Raw genomic sequence first — 19,487 nt, 5'->3', positions numbered from 1 at the left:
CAGTAGTAAATCAGCAGATCTGTGTTGTGCTTTAGTGCTATAATACGTAAGTATTACTTTTAGCATATGCATGTCTGGTCCCTAACATATAGTAACAAGCACTTGATAGTTTGTTCTCTATTTTCTCGACCTCTCGTGTTTTATCCGTACTACAGAATTACTTTGTTTGTTAGTCCAACACAAACATTCAGTAACTATAGAACCTCATGAACTTCAGGTCAGATAATCAGTGGGATTACTGGATCGCCTCCTTACTCCTGTCCTTATTTTATCTAATAATGTCTTCTGAGCAATGCTGCCAGTCGCTCTGACACTGATTGTAAATGTAAATGTAAATGTAAATGTGGTGAATTGCTTCATTACTTTGCTGGCTCAAATTTCTCCTGTTAGTCTGGGGATTTAATCTGATGACCTCGAAACACGCTAATGACACGAAACCCAATTATCCATTTTAACATTTTCAGCTTCCTGTGGGCGGCTCAGTGGCCCTCTGGTTAGCCCTGTTGCCTTAACGGCAGGATGAGTCCGGGTTTCACTTCCCATTTGGACTTTTGTGTGCATGACCTCCTCATTTACAAAGAGCTTCCATTTTACAATGCACAGTGGGAACGCTAATCTACTCATAGTTTCAGACACGAGTACAATGTCTGTCTCTTATAGCTGAGCCAATTAAATCACTTGATAGAAAGAACTCAATTCATATCTTAGTAAAGATGGTTTTGTCTAAACTCTTTTGCATTGCTTGGAGATGAGTAAAAACCCTTTAACACGTGAGCACAGCGAGCACATGAAGCCATAGTTACCTAAAAATATCTTTAACATGCTGGAGATCACTGATAAAAATATCTGGTGGCTTTCTCTGTTTTTAGGATTGTGACAAATATTATCCTGTTTACATTCACTAATAATGGTAACAAAGAGCAAAGATGAAGAGATGGAGATGGAAGATAGGATCTGCATTTACAGCCCTTCCCGTGTTACAGGGTATATTACAAAATCTACTACTGATCTATAGTGAAGATCATAACATAAATACCTAAATATTAGAATGCACAAGTTAAAGGTAGCAGCACAAATAACTTGAGGCTATATATATAGAAACCAGGCAGTCTCTGCGTCTGTTAATTTGCCTTGTTACAGCTGCATTTGAATAACGAGGTCTTTTTCCAAACCAATTAATTTTGCATTAAGCATTATGTAGATTTTGAAGCTAACAATCCCAATGAGACTGCACAGTATGGAAACATATTATTACAAGATGAAAAAAAATCCCTAGCTAATATTTGTTATGAATTCTCACTCCATCCAAGCCTTATGTCTGTTAGTGCTAGGATGCTAATGAACTGGTAACGATTACAGATTTTTGCAGATTATTTCCCCCTGTTTAGATTTATACCTGCTGAAATGATCTTAAAAAGAAAAACAACAGACTGGGTATTTATGGAAAGGTTTAGCTGCCTTCAGACTGACAATATCCCTGAGGAAAAAATCGCAGCCTTCGCATTAATTTGAATGAGGCCAGTTCGTCGGGCTCTGGCAAAAAATACAGTGTCGTCTGGCAAAAATTTGAACCAGGCTCAACTTTTGCTGCAACGCAACGTCATCTGGCAATGAACCTTGATGGAAAGGTTTGACCCAGTGTGATCTATAACACAATAGCAAATGCTGTCCTTTTGCAGCTTTACACCTCCTTGTGCAATGAGAGCATGCTTCTGAACACAGTTTTACATTAGCATTATCTTGCCCAATGTTACTGCTGTTTCTCTGGTCTTATGGGACCAAAATCACTCACTGCTGATGTAATTTTCTCTGCTGGCTGCAACCTTATTCTTTCACCCCATTATCAGACCTGGAAGCTACCTGCTCAAAGTGTTTGCCCACATGGCAGCTGGTACATTGTATTAGCATCGGGAGTGGGTCCAGTTTGACTCCAGGAGAATGGGTTGTTATCTACGGGAACAGGGACAGGAAAGTCTGGGTAGGTATCACAGACAGAGAGAGAGAGAAAAAAACGCACACAGAAATACGGACAACTATAACTTAAACATACACACCTTCATTGAATCAAACAACCTCTGCTGTGGGGTCTAGACTGGCAGTCAGCCCAGAGTCTGTGTGTGTATAAGGCTAGTGCTGGCCAATTTTTACTGAAAAAAAGCTGGTGTCCGAGGGAGACAAAAACCTAAAGGCAGACAAACTAAGTGCATCAAAAAACAGTAAGATACAGAGTGGGAAGAAAGAAAAGAGAGAGAGAGGCAAAATAAGACAATGAAGGAGTCAGAGAAACAGAGTTGGAGAGAGAGAGAAAGACAAAGGAGTGATCAAAAATAAACAGGCATGTTTTCTCCCCCTCAGAACTTCAACCTATTCTCTGCTGATTTCTTCTCCCACTTGCTGACAGTGAGGCTCAAAGCCTGACATCACATCAACCTCTTCAAATATTTAGACGTTATTCAAGTTGTCTTCTTTTTCCCATTTTCCCTCTCAGGCGGAGAGAGAGGTAGGGGGCCTGTTTCAGCGATTAATATTCTCACAGACTTTAGCGAATGGCAGTTAGGAAATAAAAGGCCATACACTTCGAGCTGACTGATTGGATCGTTTATACACATCACCAAGAGATATTTCTGCTGCTCGGCTTTTTTAGATCCCCTGAATGATGAAACAGCATGTCTTTGCATTTGTGTGTGTGCGGGTGTGTACGTGCTGCCATTTTGCCTCCTCCCTGACTCTTTGAAAGCTGACAGCTCAGTGTCCCATTTGCGAAAGGGCAGATGACAGTAGTCCAGAGAGAGAGGAAATAAGTGTAAGAGAGAGTTAGACAGATATAGAGAGAGGGGGAGACGAGGTAGAATCTGCTGATAACCAGTGACAAAAGGTGACAATGGGAGGAGAATGTGCAAACCGCTGTGGAATTATTAATGGTTATTACGAGGGCATTGTTGATTAATGGAACATCCTAATAGTGTGATTCTCACAATTAGGAGTAATGGATTTTACAGTAAAACAGCTACATAGCTTAACATGAATGACGGATGTCAGTCTGACTGCTCATTCTGCATAATAAGACCATAGATGTGTCTTTGCTGATTGATGCTGATGGAGTACACTGAGGTAAAAGGGAGGGCAGCACAGGCTTTTACAGTAAATAGCCAAAAATTCATACAGCATACACACAGCTGGGCCATTTACTGTGTTTTGACACTTTGTGTAATTAGTGTATAAGGCAAGGACAGCACTCACAATTGGCACACACCGTATTCACTTATGTCCATTGTCTGCATCCTCTGCAGTCTTATTCTAGACAGGGTGTGATGCAGGTAACGGTACACTAGTATGCGGCTAATGTAAAGTGAAAACACGCATTGCAGATGTGCACTCATCATCATCATCATCCTCCAAAAATACAATGTTTAAAGGCAAAAACCTTTTCATGTATGTGTGTGCAGTTTGGCATTTTTTTTAAAGCTGCTACAGTCAATATTGTTATATCAATAATGGTTTAAACACTATGTGTGTGTGTGAAAGGGGTTAGTTGTAGCAACAAATCCACAGAGAATTGTCACCCAGCTGAGCAGTTTCCCTGCTTTATAGCATGTTTCAGCTCACTGTTTCGGTTTGACGACCGGCAACTTTATTGTTTCCATTCATTCTCACTGCTCCCATCAGCGTTGTTTTCAACAAAAGCAGGGAGCTGTTTACAGCAAAATAAATAAAATAAATACATTTTTAAAACCCTCTGATACCCCAACTGTAGGCTATCTGCTCATCACCAAACTGCAGACAGGAGAAGTTAGTGACTAGCTGAACAGAGGTGAACAATTCCCTCAGGAGTTAGTGGAGAGTCAAACCTGCTCTCTAGCTTTCTCTCTCTAAAGCTAAAAGTACAGTGAATACTGGACTTATATTAATCAAGTGGCCAGAAACACTACTCCAAATGTATGCTAATGTTGCTCTGTGTCTGCTGGATGTGTAAATAGCCATCTATTTGCCAACCATTTGCTAACCACACCCAAGTGGCCAAAAAATCAGTTTAAGGAGATTACCAGGAACGAGGGACCCAGAGGAACTGAACTCTAGAACTAAATTATTCCTTTGGCATATTTGTGTTCTCACCACATCTGACAACAAAGATTAGGGAAATTAGGCTGATAGGACAAAAAAAATTATTTGTTTTTTACAACAGGAACGAAGAGTCATCATGTTGATCTTTGTAAATAACTGCTGTGAGACTGTGTGATGTTTGCATGGTTGTTGGAGTTGGAGACCGGCAGAGGTGGATAGGTAGAGTGAAATCGTCAGAAAGGATAGTCACCTGGCTCCATAGTGATAATGATGCATGGGTCGTTTTCTGCTTATTTTTCTGATTTAATACATAATCTCTTTAAAACTTTTATCGAACAAAGTGCATTTTTTTGGTGCAAACTTTCTCTGCGATCTTTTTGAGACTACTTGGGAAGTCAGCCGCACAACTTTTTTTCAAGCATCGTATTGATACTTGTGACATGCAGCCACTGTCTGCAAATCTGAATCAGAGTCAAGGGATAGTAGTATGACAGGAGTAGGCACTTTGGTGGGCAGGAAACAAAACTGGAATCAAAGTTGCTGTGGTAGAGTGCAGGTAAAATTCATGAGTTCCTAGAGAGGCTGCTGGAAAAGTTCCTGTGGGGGAACTGAACCACAGGATACCAACAAATGAGTGACACGATGGAGTGAAATAGTATAAGCAGGGCTTCATACCTTTGCCAGTGAAGTACTTGTACAGTTTTCCTGGGTATATCAGAAAGAGGAAGATCAGAACTACACTAAACCTCTAGCACAGCTCAAAGTACTGTTTTACAGCTCTGCAATAGGAACATTCATTAATGCACAGTAGAAGAACAGAGACCCTCCTGTCTCCCTCCATCTCTTCCTCTCTTTTTTATCAATTTCAACAACTGCTCTGATGCTTCCTTTCTCTTCTTCCTTCACTGTTTCTTTCTTTTCTGACTGAACTTTCTTCCACCCAGGAAGAGAGTATGACAGTTTGTTTAGGAACATTGTCTAATTAAGCACCTTAAATGAGAATGAGTTAGTCCTTCATCTCTCCAGCCTTCCTGTTTGGAGAGTGGACTGGCAAGTGTTGGACATAATAGCATATGGAGCGAGCTGTTTTTTCTCATGAATAGCCTCTGCCAGGCTTTGGCAAAACCTCAGGGATATTTTGCATGTACCTGCCTGAGTTTGTTAGTGTGAGTGTCTGTCTGTGTGTTGCCCTCTTCAGGACCCCACTGTGGGCAAGGTAAAACAAAAAGCTCCATCTCCCTATCTTCTCAGTCTTGCCATGTGTCCCTCTCGACATGTTACCAGAACGCATGAATCTTTATTAGCCTTAATAGCCTCAAAAATAGCAGCAAGGTTGGCAAACTCTGACGCCTCAGCCTCTCTGTCAGCTCCGAGAGCGGATGCTAAGTCACAAAATCAAGAACAATAAGATAAAAAAGAAAAAACAAACTAAGAACTAAGAATTAACATCACACAGCAAAGTGCAGCTTCAAGACCACAAGTTCAGGCAAGGTGCTCAGTTTTTGACCAAGTTTGGAAGTAAAACAATTTATTTAAAACCTTCGTCAATATTGGACGATTCTGCAAAATTTGTAATATGAGCAACAACAGGTTTTTTTTTTAACATTCAATGCCAACGTTTTTTAAAATGTCACTTTCTACACTATCTGTGCATGACAAATACAATATGGTTAAAAGAGTTCTCCACTGATTTAACACTGCACATCTAAAACATTGTTGGACTCGTGATGGACAATTTAAAGAATAAAGAACAAAATCGATGAAGCAAACCAGAGATTTCATCTTTATTCCATGGCTTCTTCGTCCTTGTGCCTCAACTGCCAACATTTCAGTCCACACTGTCCACCCAAGAAGAACAAAAGCACCAGTCGCTTCAGCAAGTGCCCTAAAATGACATATGTTTATATTCAAGTCACGATGCCCTCCAGTGGGTGTAGTTATTATGATGGGAACAAAGCAGCAAGTAAGGTGACGCTGTTGTACAGCATCAAAGTTTGTGTACGAAGGAGGTCAGTGTAGAATGGCTGTGTCAAGAAAACATCAGACTTCAACACAGGAGACGGATTATTTTCCCGTTTCAAACCAAGTTTTGTTTTTGCTTGTTTGTTTTTTTGTTTTTTGAAGCATGACCATGATCGTTCCCTAACCTTAAAAAAGGGGCTTAATATTGTAACCATGATGAAGAGGGTCCCCTAACTTTCATGAATTATCAATTTTAACCCAAACCACATTTTTTTAACCTTAACAAAGTACTTAATTTAGTCCAAACCATGATCTTTCCCTAAACCTAACCAAGTTGTTTTTGTGCCTAAACCTAACCAAACCTTTAACCACACCGTTGTCATTTTAGAGGGCACGGCTAAACGACATGTTAACTTGTTGGTTCGGTCAGAGACTCAGATGTGTTATGCTAGAAACAGCTAATGTAGCTTAGAGCTGCTAGCTTTAAACAGAGATGAGGAGCAGAGGCTTCTTTCTAACTCCAAACCCCAAAGACTTTTTTTCATTTACAAACTTGTAGTCATCAGCCCGAACCAACACTGACTCAAGCGACCTCATTCGAGGACATCAGTTTTTGCAAAAACTCCCTCTGGAGTCACGAAGGGCTTTATACAACTTTATTTACACATGCAGTAGTTCTACCCAGGACATGTAAACAGACTATGATGGGTAAAATTAGCATAATTCCCCCTTTAGGTTAGGGAAAATAAACTATGATTAAAGTAAGGTTAGGGTTAGACAACTAAAACATTTAATTAAGGTTGGGAAAATACTACGGTTATGGTTAATAAGAATATGAAAGTTAATTGCAGGTTGTTAATGGGATGCATATTAAGTTCTCCTGCATCAAAGTCCGATGTACATCATTTATTGACACTGAATTTTGGCATTAGATGTATAGATCGTGAGCTGCAGAATTGTCCTGTGTGGACGTAGCTCTGAGGGATGGACTGCTTTAACAGGGCTGTTAAAACCAGATACTCTGTACTTTCTGAACTTTGCAACTGAGTGCACACATCAGTCAATATTTGTCCCTACTGACTGTAAATTACAAGTAAATAACCTTCACTGTAAGCAAGAGAACCTGCATAGACTATGAAAGCAGTTGTGTTTGAGCGAGATAGTGATAGAAAGTGTGAAATAACAGAGTGATAGGAGGACTGCATCCGGTTCTTTTTTTAAACACTTCCCGCTGCTGTTAGTAAGCTCAATCTGCTCTCCTCGTCATTAGTCTCAGTAGCCTACGCAACCTCTGCTGCCTGCTTCCAATCTGCAGCACTTGTGTTGCTGTTGGCCTCGACGTACTCAAAAGTCTTCCTTTCTGTCTGCCCCAGATTCACCTGCTGTTCCTCTTTGGGGGGGAAGGTGTACTCTACTTTGCTTTAAGTTCCCTGTAATGCTGTCTTGTTTTTGTTTTTCCTGTCAAATGCAACTTACTTCTCTGCGTCTGTGCATGCGTGTACAGTATATTGCGTGTGTTTGAAAATGTGTGGTAAGCCTCCTTCCTGGAACAATTTAACTTATACTGGGTTTAGATGACGTGGTGTATAATGTTCTCCCTGCACTTGCTGACAACTACACACTTCGCCAACACACTTCTGGTGTGGACTCGTTGGCATGCTCGCCTGTGTGTTAGCCTCTGCTCAACCAATAGCTGCCAACAACACTAACCAATACCAGCTGTTTAGCCTATTGGGGGATGTAGCATGTCTTTCCAGAAACAAAAGTAATAAAAACTAATGATTTGATGTATGGAAACAGATCAAGGAACAGTTTGTGAAAAGTGGAGGACGATGGATGAAATGTGAGCCACTCGTAGCCGGCCTTCACTGTGAGTTCAGGGTAGCAGCAAACACATTCCTCACAGATAACCAAGCGGCAGCCAGACAGTTTGGGATTAATTAGCTACACAAGCCTGTTAACACAGGCTTTTTGTTTCCAATTTGTGCATTATTTGTTCTGTTAGGAGACAAAGAGAGAGAGGGAGAGAGAGAGAACTTATTTCCTTTGGGTTAGATTATTGTTTTATTAAAGTGGTTGTTTTGTGACTCCAAGTTATTGCGCCCCACTTTAATTTCATTGCTTGGAGTTCTAAGAAGCTGCTGAATAAATGCACAGGAAAGAAATCTTTTGATATTTGGAAGGGTACATGGGTAGATAGTGACCGAGTGACTGAGTTTTGTTTGTTCATGTGTGTGCGGGTGAGACAAATGAGTGTGCCGCCAAAGTGGAAAAGAAACACAAATGTGGAAATGCGAGTATCTGTCTGTGTGTTTGTACTTCTATCCTTGCAAGCACCCATTTCAGTTTTAGGCCTTGAAGTGATTTTTTTCTGGTCCTCATTTTCTTCAAAGAGCTGTTTGAGGGCTAAAGCTTGGTTTTATGGTTTTTTCCCTCCCTTTTGATTATCAAAAAACTCATGATACATCTTACACATTCACATACTATTAACATAAAGTAAAATAAATCAAAAGTGAAGTAAAATAAAATGAAAAAAATAAAATAAAATAGTCAAACTAAACTAAAAACCAAACAAATCAAAACAAATATAGATCAAACGGAACCTTGTTATTTTAAAAAGCAAATTCCAAGTCATTATTGTCCATTATTTTCACCATCTCTGCTCCATTTACAAATATTTTTTCAAAAAGCCCCCTGTTGGCTGCGTACATGGTCCTTGTGTGCAGTTTTATGAAGTTTATGAATAGTTTCCACCTTTCAATCTCCTTGTTTTCATGTAGTGCATAGTTCCTGGAGTTGTAGATGACGTGTCTTGCTGTAGAGAGTACAATGTTAATTTGCCTATTATTTACATCTGCCCTCTTTCTCTGTTGATCTGAGCAGTAATGTCCAGTGCCAGTCCTTTTGGTCAGTATCCCGAGGCCACAGCGGCTTCCGAGGATATCCTTGACCTGCTCCTTGAAGTCGATGCAGACGGGATAGTGGAGAAAGACGAGTTCCAAGTCCTCCTCTTTCTCCCTACATACAGTGCAGTCTCTCCCATATACTTTTTTATTGATTTGGTGAAGGATGACGGCCGTGAAGATCCTCCTGTGTCTTATTTTGTAATCTGTGTTTGCACATTGCGGGTTGATGTTCGGCCAGCTTCAGGGAAATGCTTTCTGCCAGTTTAATGCTGATGCAAGCCTTTCTGTGACCTGCCTCAGAAATGTGGTGTACCAGAATTTTTATTTGATCCACAGAAAGTTCTTGGTGTTTGAACTGGTCGACAGGAGGGATAAGATTAGAATAAGGTTGTGGTTTGGCTAAGCATAGGTGGCTATGATGCATCATGTCAATGAGGGTACCTTAAAACAAACAAAAAAAGTAAAAACATATGCATCTTTGTGTGCCTTGGTGTCCGTGTGCATGTCTGTTAGCCGAAGGATCTCTAACTTCACAGAAGCATCACATCCACACACACACGCAGTCATTGCACAACAGCAGATGCACTGACACAAATGCACTCCTATGGCGACACACAGATTTACACACATGTACAAACACACTCACAGAGCGTGACAAAGCCTCCTGAGGTGTACCAGAGAGGAGAGGCACAAAGAGATGCAAGAAGTGTAGGGAGTGACAGCAGAAAGGTAGGGAGAGAAAAGAAAAATAAGGAAGGCAACATGAAACAGAGGTGTCTACAGTAGTGGAATAGCAAAGTAACAAATCCACACTCTCAGTTGTACACATTATGTCTCTTTTCTCCCTAGAAAGACTGAGGAGGAAATGTATTGCGGAGTGAACAATGGATAAAAAGACTGGGGGAAAGAAGCTGATGAGACGAAGGCAGCTTATACTTTCTCTGTCACTTTTTACTGCAGTCAGGCTGAGGAAGATTTGGTTTCTGCCTCTGCTGATTAGGCGGCAAACCAAAAAGACAGCAGGACAGACTCAGCAGTTAGTTTCAGCGCTGGGATGAGATGAGAGCAAAACAGCTCACTGGTGTCTTTGTTACTATAATCGCAACAGCCTATTCTTTTAAACAAATATCCGTTCATTACTGATACAAAACTGTTAAAAAAAACAATAACAAAAGGATGAATTCAGTTGTTTTGCACAGTTATAACTACAGTGCTGATTATCTAAATAATACAAATACTGCTGAAAACCTTGGCTACTGACAGAAAATGATCGTTAATCTGTAAAACTCTTGAGTTTCAAAATGTTTTACAGACAAAAAAACTAACCTTGTTCACAACAACAAAAACCAAAACATGTAAAAAACATATAAATATAATTATAAAAATTGCAGAATAACTATCCATTTCCTCCTCTCAGTCACTACATTCACTGGAGTATTTCAGCCCTGTCAACTTACTATTATTGACTCTCAGATGGGATCACCATGGTAACAGGCCAGAGGGAGCCAGCAGCTGACCATGTCTACCCAGCAGTGAGCTGTTAGCCCACAACGCGTACACCTGTACATGCCCAAACACACACACTCACGTACACAAAGCAAATGAGACAGAGAGAACTGGACCACTTTAGTGAGACAGAGACCAATTGGATGACATTTAAATGGATGAAAGCCTCGGTGCAACGAATGAGTTCATTTCCGCTTTTCATGTCGCAGTTCAGACCTCCCTCTGGATATCAAACTGGGATCACGCTGAAATGGCAGAGCAGAGCCTGTTGCGAATTGTACCTTTCACAGCTGAATCCTATATTTATGTGAATGCGAGGCGACGAGAGATTAAAGCGACAGGAAAACAGAGACTTTCGATTTACACAATCAGACCTGCTGCTCCCAATCAGCCATGAAGGCAGCAACGCAGTGGGAGAGGAAACGTACGCAAAGCTCCAGTGCATGTCAAACGAGAGGCACACTGTGGCGATGTGTGCATATGTGTTTGGGAAAGAGGAAATAGGGGAGATTAAAATGACACACTCTATAGTGTAAGCATGCAATACTGAAGGCTGGTAAAATCAGACTCTCTATGCAGATAAAAAAGGCTCATGCTAAGCTAAAGAGATCACACTCGATTCTTAGTTTCAGGTGATTATACACCAGTGAAAACATAATTATAAATATTAAATTCCATTTCTGCCAATCGACCCCCCTAAGTCCTACACACTGGTCCTTGAAGGGCTTCTTTTTGTTTCTTTTGTTTACTTATTCATGATCTGCACCACAGGAGGGGCATGAATATTAAAGAGGCAACCCGTAACCATAGGGAAATCACAAGAAGCAGTTACCAAAGAAACATTTGCTGTAGCGAAACATCAAAAATGGCAGAAAAGAGTTAACAAGAATCTGGACCTCTGTAAGATTAAAGGAGCACTCCAACTATTTAGTGTTGCGCGTCCATGAAGTTGGTGGACTTGCGACCGACATAATGATCTAAACTGAAGCAGCCATGGCCGAGTTATCCTGATTCTTAGTCTGAACATGGTTCAAGCTCCAAAATCACCTACGATTCCCATAATGTAACTCAATAGCATCTTTTGTTACATCATACCTGGCCGGTTAGTGCCCTCATCTTTCAAACTCCATAACATCAGTTTGTAACTCAGGCTTTTATTCTTAAAATGTGTAGTCGCCACACCCAAGCTTTGACAAACCCAGATGACATCACTATGGCATCGTCACGGTTATCTCTCAGACTTGACAGCCACTTGAGAGTCATGACAGACATTACACAACTACGAAGTGCTCTTTTTGACGAGTAAAGGGATCTTCATATGTAAAATCAGTGCCGTGCCCCCTTAAATTGTGGAAAAAAAAGTGACAAAGGAGAAACAAGATTAAAATGACCAAGGCGTGCTTCACTTAATCAAACCTGATGAGAGCTTTGAGTAGTTCTACAATCAAGTGGTTTTTGTTTGATTTAACGAATTTTTAGAGTAATGAAGAGAATTATCCGGTAATTTACAAGAAAAGTGCAAAAATCACAGTAGTCTGAGAAAATTAACATCTTTTCATGTCCCAGAAATGTTTCCCTTTTTACTATAAAGTCAATCATCTTTTTGACTAGAACAGAGATGTAAACAAAGGCAATAAAGTGGATGAGGAAGGGAAAGCTTTTCCACAAGTCAACTCACGCAGAAATGTGACGTGATAAGTCAGTAGCTGATGTGCTTGAGCGAGGCCACAAGTACTGTAGTTTTTACAACATTTAAAATTTCCTGCTTTATTTTGCCTTTCTCTGGCATCGCTCTCTTCTCTCCTCCTCTCTGTATTGATTGCTCAGTCCCCAGAGTCCCAGATCCGACCAGACCAAAGCAGTAAAAAGCAGAGCGAGACACTGGAAGCCAGACACATGGAGAGAAGACAGATATTCATAGCCAAAACGCTTCTGAAAGATGAGGTCAAAGGTTGGGCTGGACCAGTGGAACTTGGCTTTATAGGTTTGTGTAAATCAGTCCGGTTTTCTAAACTTCCCTCCACCTCTCCTTCATTCCCTCGCTCACTTTCTCCTTCCGTAAAATCTCACACTTTTGTTTTTATTCTTTAAAAATTAATTGTTCTTTGGTTGATCTGGTATTTTAAGAGATGAACAGTTTGCATTATTTAGCCATCACATTGCTAGTTTGCAAGGATATTCCAGACTCACATTTATTTCATTCCCATTGCATCTCTGTACCTTTGGTGCAGGGGTTCGCAAAGTCTGGCACTGTGGGCAACCCCCAGGAAAAATTGAGACAAATCCACCCCTTAGACACCCCCCATCTTTATTTCTTTGCCTACATATGTTTTATATTTGGCAATTATGTACCAATAAAGTATGCTGAATTTGCTATTAGCAGTTCTCGTTTGCAATGTACCCGTGGATGTAGAGACAACTAGCGTTGGCTTACTTTGATATTAAAGAAATCTTCAAAATGTGATGATTCTCAGGCAAGTTCTGTAATTGTAAGGAGCTTCTTTCATTTGTTATTCCAAACTGGATTCATGTATGTTTATTCACGATGGACATGGGAGATAATGATATCCTTGGAAAGTGTAAGTCACGTTGAAATCTAAAAATACGTGTATCATGTCTGTGTACTCGGATGTGACTGAGTAATGACTCCAAGAAGGAGTATAAATTTTTAATTTAGCAAATTGTGGCTCATGCCTCGGGTCTCAACCCTTCATCTCCACCGTGGCGAGGTTTTGCCTCACAGTCTGAAAACCTCTGCTTTATTGTATGCTAAAGTGTCTTTATTTGAGATTTTCATTTAAAATAAAAATTAATTATTTATTGTTGTTTTTTTTTACTGTGTTTAATTAGAAGGAGTCTGACACACAATAGTCAGCTAACGTTCATTTCCTCCCATTTTTTCTCTTCAGTGTCTATTACTAGAAGCATTTTCTCAGCTCTCACAAAACCTCGTTTACTTTAACCTTCAGTGATTAGCATCTCCTTATACAGCAGGAAACATACAAATCTTGGCTGCATCGGGAAACAAAATCCAAGTGAAAATCGAATTAATCTAATTGATCAGGTTCTTTCAAAGGATCGGGGTATTTGGTTGTTAGAATGGGATCAACCCCATGTTCACAACAGCTGCCGGTATTCCTCAGTGCTGTTTTGCAGTGACATGTCGGCCATGTTTTCATGTAACATGCAGGTTGTGAGCAGCCTCCTTCACATCCCCCTTCTCACAGGGGAATTCCCATAATGAGAGACGAAACCAGCTGGACGCAGGTGTTCTGTATAAAACCAATACATTATTCTACAGGGCTTCCCTCTCCCCCTCTGTCTCCTCCTTCACCTCTTTGTCCACATTCACATCCTCATTAACTCCATCTCTCTCAGTATCCTTGTTTTTTTTCCACTTCTGTCTCCAGATCCTGATCTTTTAGCATCATCTTATTCTCCTGGACCACGTCTTCATACTCCTCTTCCTCCCTTTCCCCCTCTTCATCTTCATTCTGCCCCCTCCACCTGCTCTTCACTCTAATATCACTTTGCTTGTCCACCATCTTTGTCTCATCCTTCTCATCCTCCACTGCCTTGTCTTAATTCTTTATTCATTTTTGCCATCTCCTCTTTCCACACCTTTTTCTCCTCCACCACCAATGTACTTTTTGTGGTACGTCTTTCTCCGTCTCCACTCTGCCCCCACCCAATACACACCCTTTTATGAAGTGACCCAATGAGTGAGATGAAAAAGCAGTGTTTTTGTCCACATTGTTACCTTTCTCGCAAGTAGCTCCTCCATAGCTGGGCAGACAAAGACAAACAAAGGAGTTGATCTCATCAATGCAAGTTCCTCCGTTCTGGCATGGATTAGACTGGCAGTCATCAATGTCTGGAGGGAGAGAAAGGGTGGGAGAGAAAAAAAAGGGGAGGGGACTCAGGTTAGATACAACCGCACACACACACACACACAAAAACTTACACACACTAACAGCACTTTCCAAATGGCTACTTTTTTAAGTACTTGCCAAAGCTTGTTACTGAACAAACCCCTGAGAGATCAAACTTTTGGAGAGATTAGATGTGTTTCTGAGAAAGTTATAATTAAAGCAAATTGATTGAGCTTCATCAGTGATCGGTTTGGGATGCACTGAAGCGCATGATGCTAATTGCAATGTGTTTGCAGGACGTGCCGCAGCTCTGCTGTCAAACTTGAGCAAGAGCGAGGGAGAGTGTGGAGTGGTGAGTAGGCTAGAGAGAGACATAGAGATGAGAGGGAGGAGGATTTTCAGTTGGATGAGCTTCCATCTTCAGCATCAACACAAGCAGTCTTGCTAGGAGCTACAAAAACTGAATGGAATTCCACTTTATTGTTGTTAAATGTCAAAATCAATTTTAAACATCCAAATCAACACAAACACACACACACACACACACACACACACACACACACACACACACGGACACACACACACACATGGACACACACACACACACACACACACACACACACACACACACACACACACACACACACACACATTTCGCAGAGGGGTTGCAGGGGTGAGAGTTATCATTCGGTTGAAGAATGTTAACTGTATTTCTTTGGCTGGTCTGAGCCCAGGGGCAAAATCATTAAAACTGCAGCTGGTATCCCACAATCCTCTGCCATCACAACAACTGAGTTAGTCCCTGCGGCCTTGGCAAGAGGTCATGGGAGGAGAGGAGGGGAGGCTGGAGAGGAGGGAGTCAGGAGAAAGTCCAAAGAGTAAGGTAAGATGAAGGGGATAGAGAGATACTGAAAAACATGGAAGAATACAGAGCGATGAAGGAGAGGTGATGAAAACAAGGGTGGGGGATATGAGGAGAGGTGATATGATGCTGTGAGTTTGGGAAGTTGGCAAGTTTCAGGGTTGGATTACAGGGGCTTTACAGGCAGACAGCGTTTGGGGTGGAAGAGTCTGTTTGGATAAAACAGCGTGACAGGTTCATTGCCGGTGCCCTGCTTTGCGCTGGCTGATATCAAAGGCTGAATTTGATGCAGGAGGTAGAGACCCAGCCAGAGGAGTCGGAATGAGATGGCATTTGTGTTGGTTTAGTGTATCGGCGTATATCCGAGTATAACTGTCTCTATCTGTCTGACTCATGAAGGGGTGGAAAAATAAGAATATAAAATGAGAACAAAATAACAAAGCAGCCATAGTAGGAGAGAACACCTCCCACACCAAAGAAAATAACAATGAATTTTAAGTCTGCTTAAACTAATTTAACATCAAGAGGACGGCCGGTCCAAATTTTTAGGGACAGCAATAGCAAACACTCGGTCACTTCTTAGCTTTAAAGGGCCAATCCACTGATTTTACACGTGTAGCTCAGTTTACCCGTCACTAGAATATCAGTGAAACAGCTGTATAATGTCCTCAGTTGTTTTGGAGGGAGCTTTTCAAATAAAAAAAAATAACTCTGATGTCTATATTAACCCGTAGCATCAGAAGCATTGTCGCAGCATAAACAGTTGTTGACAAGCAGCAGTATTGCTAAAGCCAGTGGTAACTGACTGAAAAGGTGGGGCTGATTAGTGAACTGCCTGGGGCCACCTGTACCAGCCATGTAAGCTACATAGACCATGAGTCTTAATGTTATTTGTGATTTCTTGAGTTTCAATAAACCATTCACACCCTTCAATTTTCCTGTCACCACTTAGTGAAAACATTACTCTGTAGGAATACCAGCCAGTTGAGGGTATCTACTGCCATCCAACAAGAGGCCTAAGTTTACTGAGGTAGTTGATCAGGCAGTGCTTTGCAGTTAGGAGAGACCACATTGAGAATATGGTGTTAAATGGTGTGGTGTTGAATTTAAATGACAAACAGCAGTAATTTAGTCCAACCGAGCATCAAGTCATCAAAACTTGTCTGGGGAAATTAAACTGCCTGCGGGAGCCCAGCAAAGAAAGTTCTCGTTGTCATGAAAATACTGTACTTTTCTCATTATTGCTATGTTTTAGATCGGGAAAAAACACGTGATTTCACCAAACATTTGAAACCCTATAATTTCCGGATTTTACTTAAAGTATTTCTGGTGCAGATAACAGGTACAGTTGGAAAAAATGAATCGCGTGAATGATGAGACTCAAAAGTAGGATATTAAATATGACTACATGAATACAGATCCCTGAATAAACCTCTGTGGTGTAATTGAAATATGATGCATGATGAATTATAAAAACTGAAAATATCTCTTGCAATCACTGTGAACCATCAGATGAACAGGTTGTCAGTACAGCTGTTTGAAAAAAAAAAATGCAATGGAGCCTAATATGAGCCAGCATCTGGCCTCATTAAGCACTGTAGCACAGGGGTAAAGAGTCGAACAACCCCTTGGATTTTAGGAGCACTGGGGTCAATAAAGTACATCTCTGAACATCCGTTATTAGAGGGGCTAAAGTATGCAGGTAGATATTATAATCTGTGATAAGAACCAACATGGGGGCACTGCAGGTATTGCTAACTACTGTAGACTGACCTTAATTTCTTCAAGTTCACAGATAACTGAAGAAATTTAAAGAGAAATGTGGTTGATATCTATTGACCAAACCAATCTTTATAGTAGTAGAGTTAGTAGTAGTACAGGTAGACCTGTGTTATGCCTTAGAAAATTTGAATTAAGAAAGAAAATTAACCGTAAGTGTAACTTTAAAGATAAGCATTGTCATTTTCTAATAACCAATTTAATAGCCTACTTGTAAAATGATCACTCAGAGAAAAAGGTAAAAGCTCAATCATGTCTGGGTCAGCTGCTTGCAGACAGGAAAGCCCGACCTCATGCTCGGAAGGGAATACTGGTGACTCTCTTCTAAGAAAGTAGCTAAGGTTTGTCCAAAAAGTCGGTAGATTTTCTAGTCGGTGGTTTTGTGAAAATAAGTTGCTAAAGGGGTGAGAAAAGTCTGTAAATCTAGCTACAAAGGCACTAAGTTGGACACACTTCCTGTAAACGCCTCCCTGATGATGCAATAGAAACTGTTTGCACCGATTAATTTTGAAAGAGTAATGGCCAATGGTGTAACTTTATCACTCAGTCACTCAGTCACGGACATTCGCTGGCTCTGCTGTTGTGGTCAAGCCAAAAATGGAGCCAGGTCAAAAAGTGGCCAGGCTGATATATCAATTGATATTAGCTTATTGCAGATAGATATGTATTGGTGTATATCAAGGCCAATAAGCAATGGTACAGAGGAACTGCAGCACAGCACGATAACTTAATTATAGATGACTTTGGAATGCAGACATGCAACGTAGACTTTATACCACTACTGATACTTCGGGACTTATGTTCCTTTGTCAGAACTTAGTGGAAAAAGCTTTACAAGATCATCAGCAGCAGCAGCAACTCCACATATTTTGTCCACCAGAGAGCACTGAGATTTTTTTAAAGGTAAAATGTCAAATTCAAGACATATTTATTTAATTAATTGGTTTTGTACCGTTCAATTTATTACAAATTTTAAGGGATCTTTATCAAAAATGTTTATGTTATGCTTTTATTGAAAATCCAGCATTGATCTGGCTACAATAAAAACATGCATCTGGAACAATAAGACCTTAACTCAAGGTCCACCTATAACAGTTTTTTTGTCCCTCTCTTTCCAGAGTCAAAAATTAAAGATCCTTTCTAAGAGAAGTAATAATAAGCAAAAAAAAAAAAAAAATTTTCAAGTGGCGGGGGGCTTTAATTTTCATGCTAAACCTAAATAAATAAAAAAATAATAATAAAAACAGTGGTAATAATAATAATATAATATTATCACTGTGTACCATATGGCCCAGACAACTCATTGTTCCTCAGTATCTATCTGTGTCTACCTTCCTCTCTCTTCAGACAAAGTGATGAGGGCCAGAGCGCAGCAGGCCTGTCCACTTAAAGTCCACTCAATGTCCACTCTGCCCAACTGACTTAATGAGAGAACCATCCAACTTAAGCAGGTGGCAGTGTGTGTGTGTGTGTGTGTGTTTGTGTGACTGTATTTGTGCATTTGTATGTGTGTCCATCCCTCTCTGGCTCACTCCCCAGTACAACAAAATCAGGCCTGGGCACTGGTATATCCTCCAGGGAGTCGAGGAGAGCAGTGCTCCACTTATCTGCTGGCAGAGAAATGGAATGTGGGGATAAGCAGGTGCCAGCCACTGTGGTAATTGCTGAGTGCAACTAACACACTAGTGATAGTACCAGCTTCCCTTTGAGCCAACATTATTCATTTGAATCTGTCAGGAGAGGCAGCAAATGAATGTGAAAAGTTGATGTGACTAACATAATGACACAGGAGATTCAAATATGAAATTGCGGTTTAAATGTGGTTCACTGCTGATTGAAAACTACCTAGTTTGGATGGGGATGCTTGATTGCAGGATAAATATGTAACCTGCCCTTGTTGTTTATCCCCGCCTCTCTGAGGAGAGCTGGCGAGTTTGAATGAGGAGGAAGGGGAAATGGAGGCAGGGAGAGGAATATGGGGGAGGATAGTGAGCGAGAGGCCATACAAACCAGGGGGTGGTGTCGGTTGACAGGATATCTGGAGGCTTACTACTGGCATGTGTCAAAACCAGGATATGAATAATTGAAACGGGACAGAGGAAGAGACAGAGACACACAGAGAAGGGAAGAGACAGAGAGCAAATAGAGAACAGGTGGGAGGAGACCCTTGGCCAACCTTTCCCCATTTCACCATTTCCCCATTTCCCTTTTCGGATTATTTGTCAGGTTCACTATATCAGATTAAATTCCTATTACCTGTGTACTCGACCAAAGCTACGTCAACTCGGACACTCCCGTCCTTTTATTTCTGACTCTGCCACCTCTGGAGGGTCGTTTTCTACCTTACAACAGTGAGATTTATGCTACCAATTCTCACCCCAGCCACAGCGTTTGTGAATGCTGAGGCCACATAAAAAGTAAACAGCCCTTTCTCTCTGTTATAAATGAGACCTCAACCGCAATCAGCAATCTTATTGCTATGAATCATTGTGGGTTTAGTCAGGAAAGGTCCAGCAGAGAGAAAGAGTCCACTCAAGA

The 19,487-nt window shown here is 40.9% G+C and overlaps 1 protein-coding gene across 1 annotated transcript in view; it reads right to left on the bottom strand.

Annotated features, from left to right (window-relative positions):
- ncanb (neurocan b) overlaps positions 1–19,487 on the bottom strand; it is a 103,558-nt gene that overhangs the window by 17,657 nt on the left and 66,414 nt on the right. The window contains exon 10 of the mRNA XM_040127848.1: positions 14,197–14,310. Within this exon, the coding sequence (XP_039983782.1) occupies positions 14,197–14,310 (114 nt within the window). The remainder of the gene's footprint in view (positions 1–14,196; positions 14,311–19,487) is intronic.

The sequence above is a fragment of the Xiphias gladius genome, chromosome 6, assembly GCF_016859285.1.
Source record: "Xiphias gladius isolate SHS-SW01 ecotype Sanya breed wild chromosome 6, ASM1685928v1, whole genome shotgun sequence".
Lineage (NCBI taxonomy): Eukaryota > Metazoa > Chordata > Actinopteri > Istiophoriformes > Xiphiidae > Xiphias > Xiphias gladius.
Note: the sequence above shows the minus strand (reverse complement) of the source record. Positions and strands in the feature narration are given on the sequence as shown.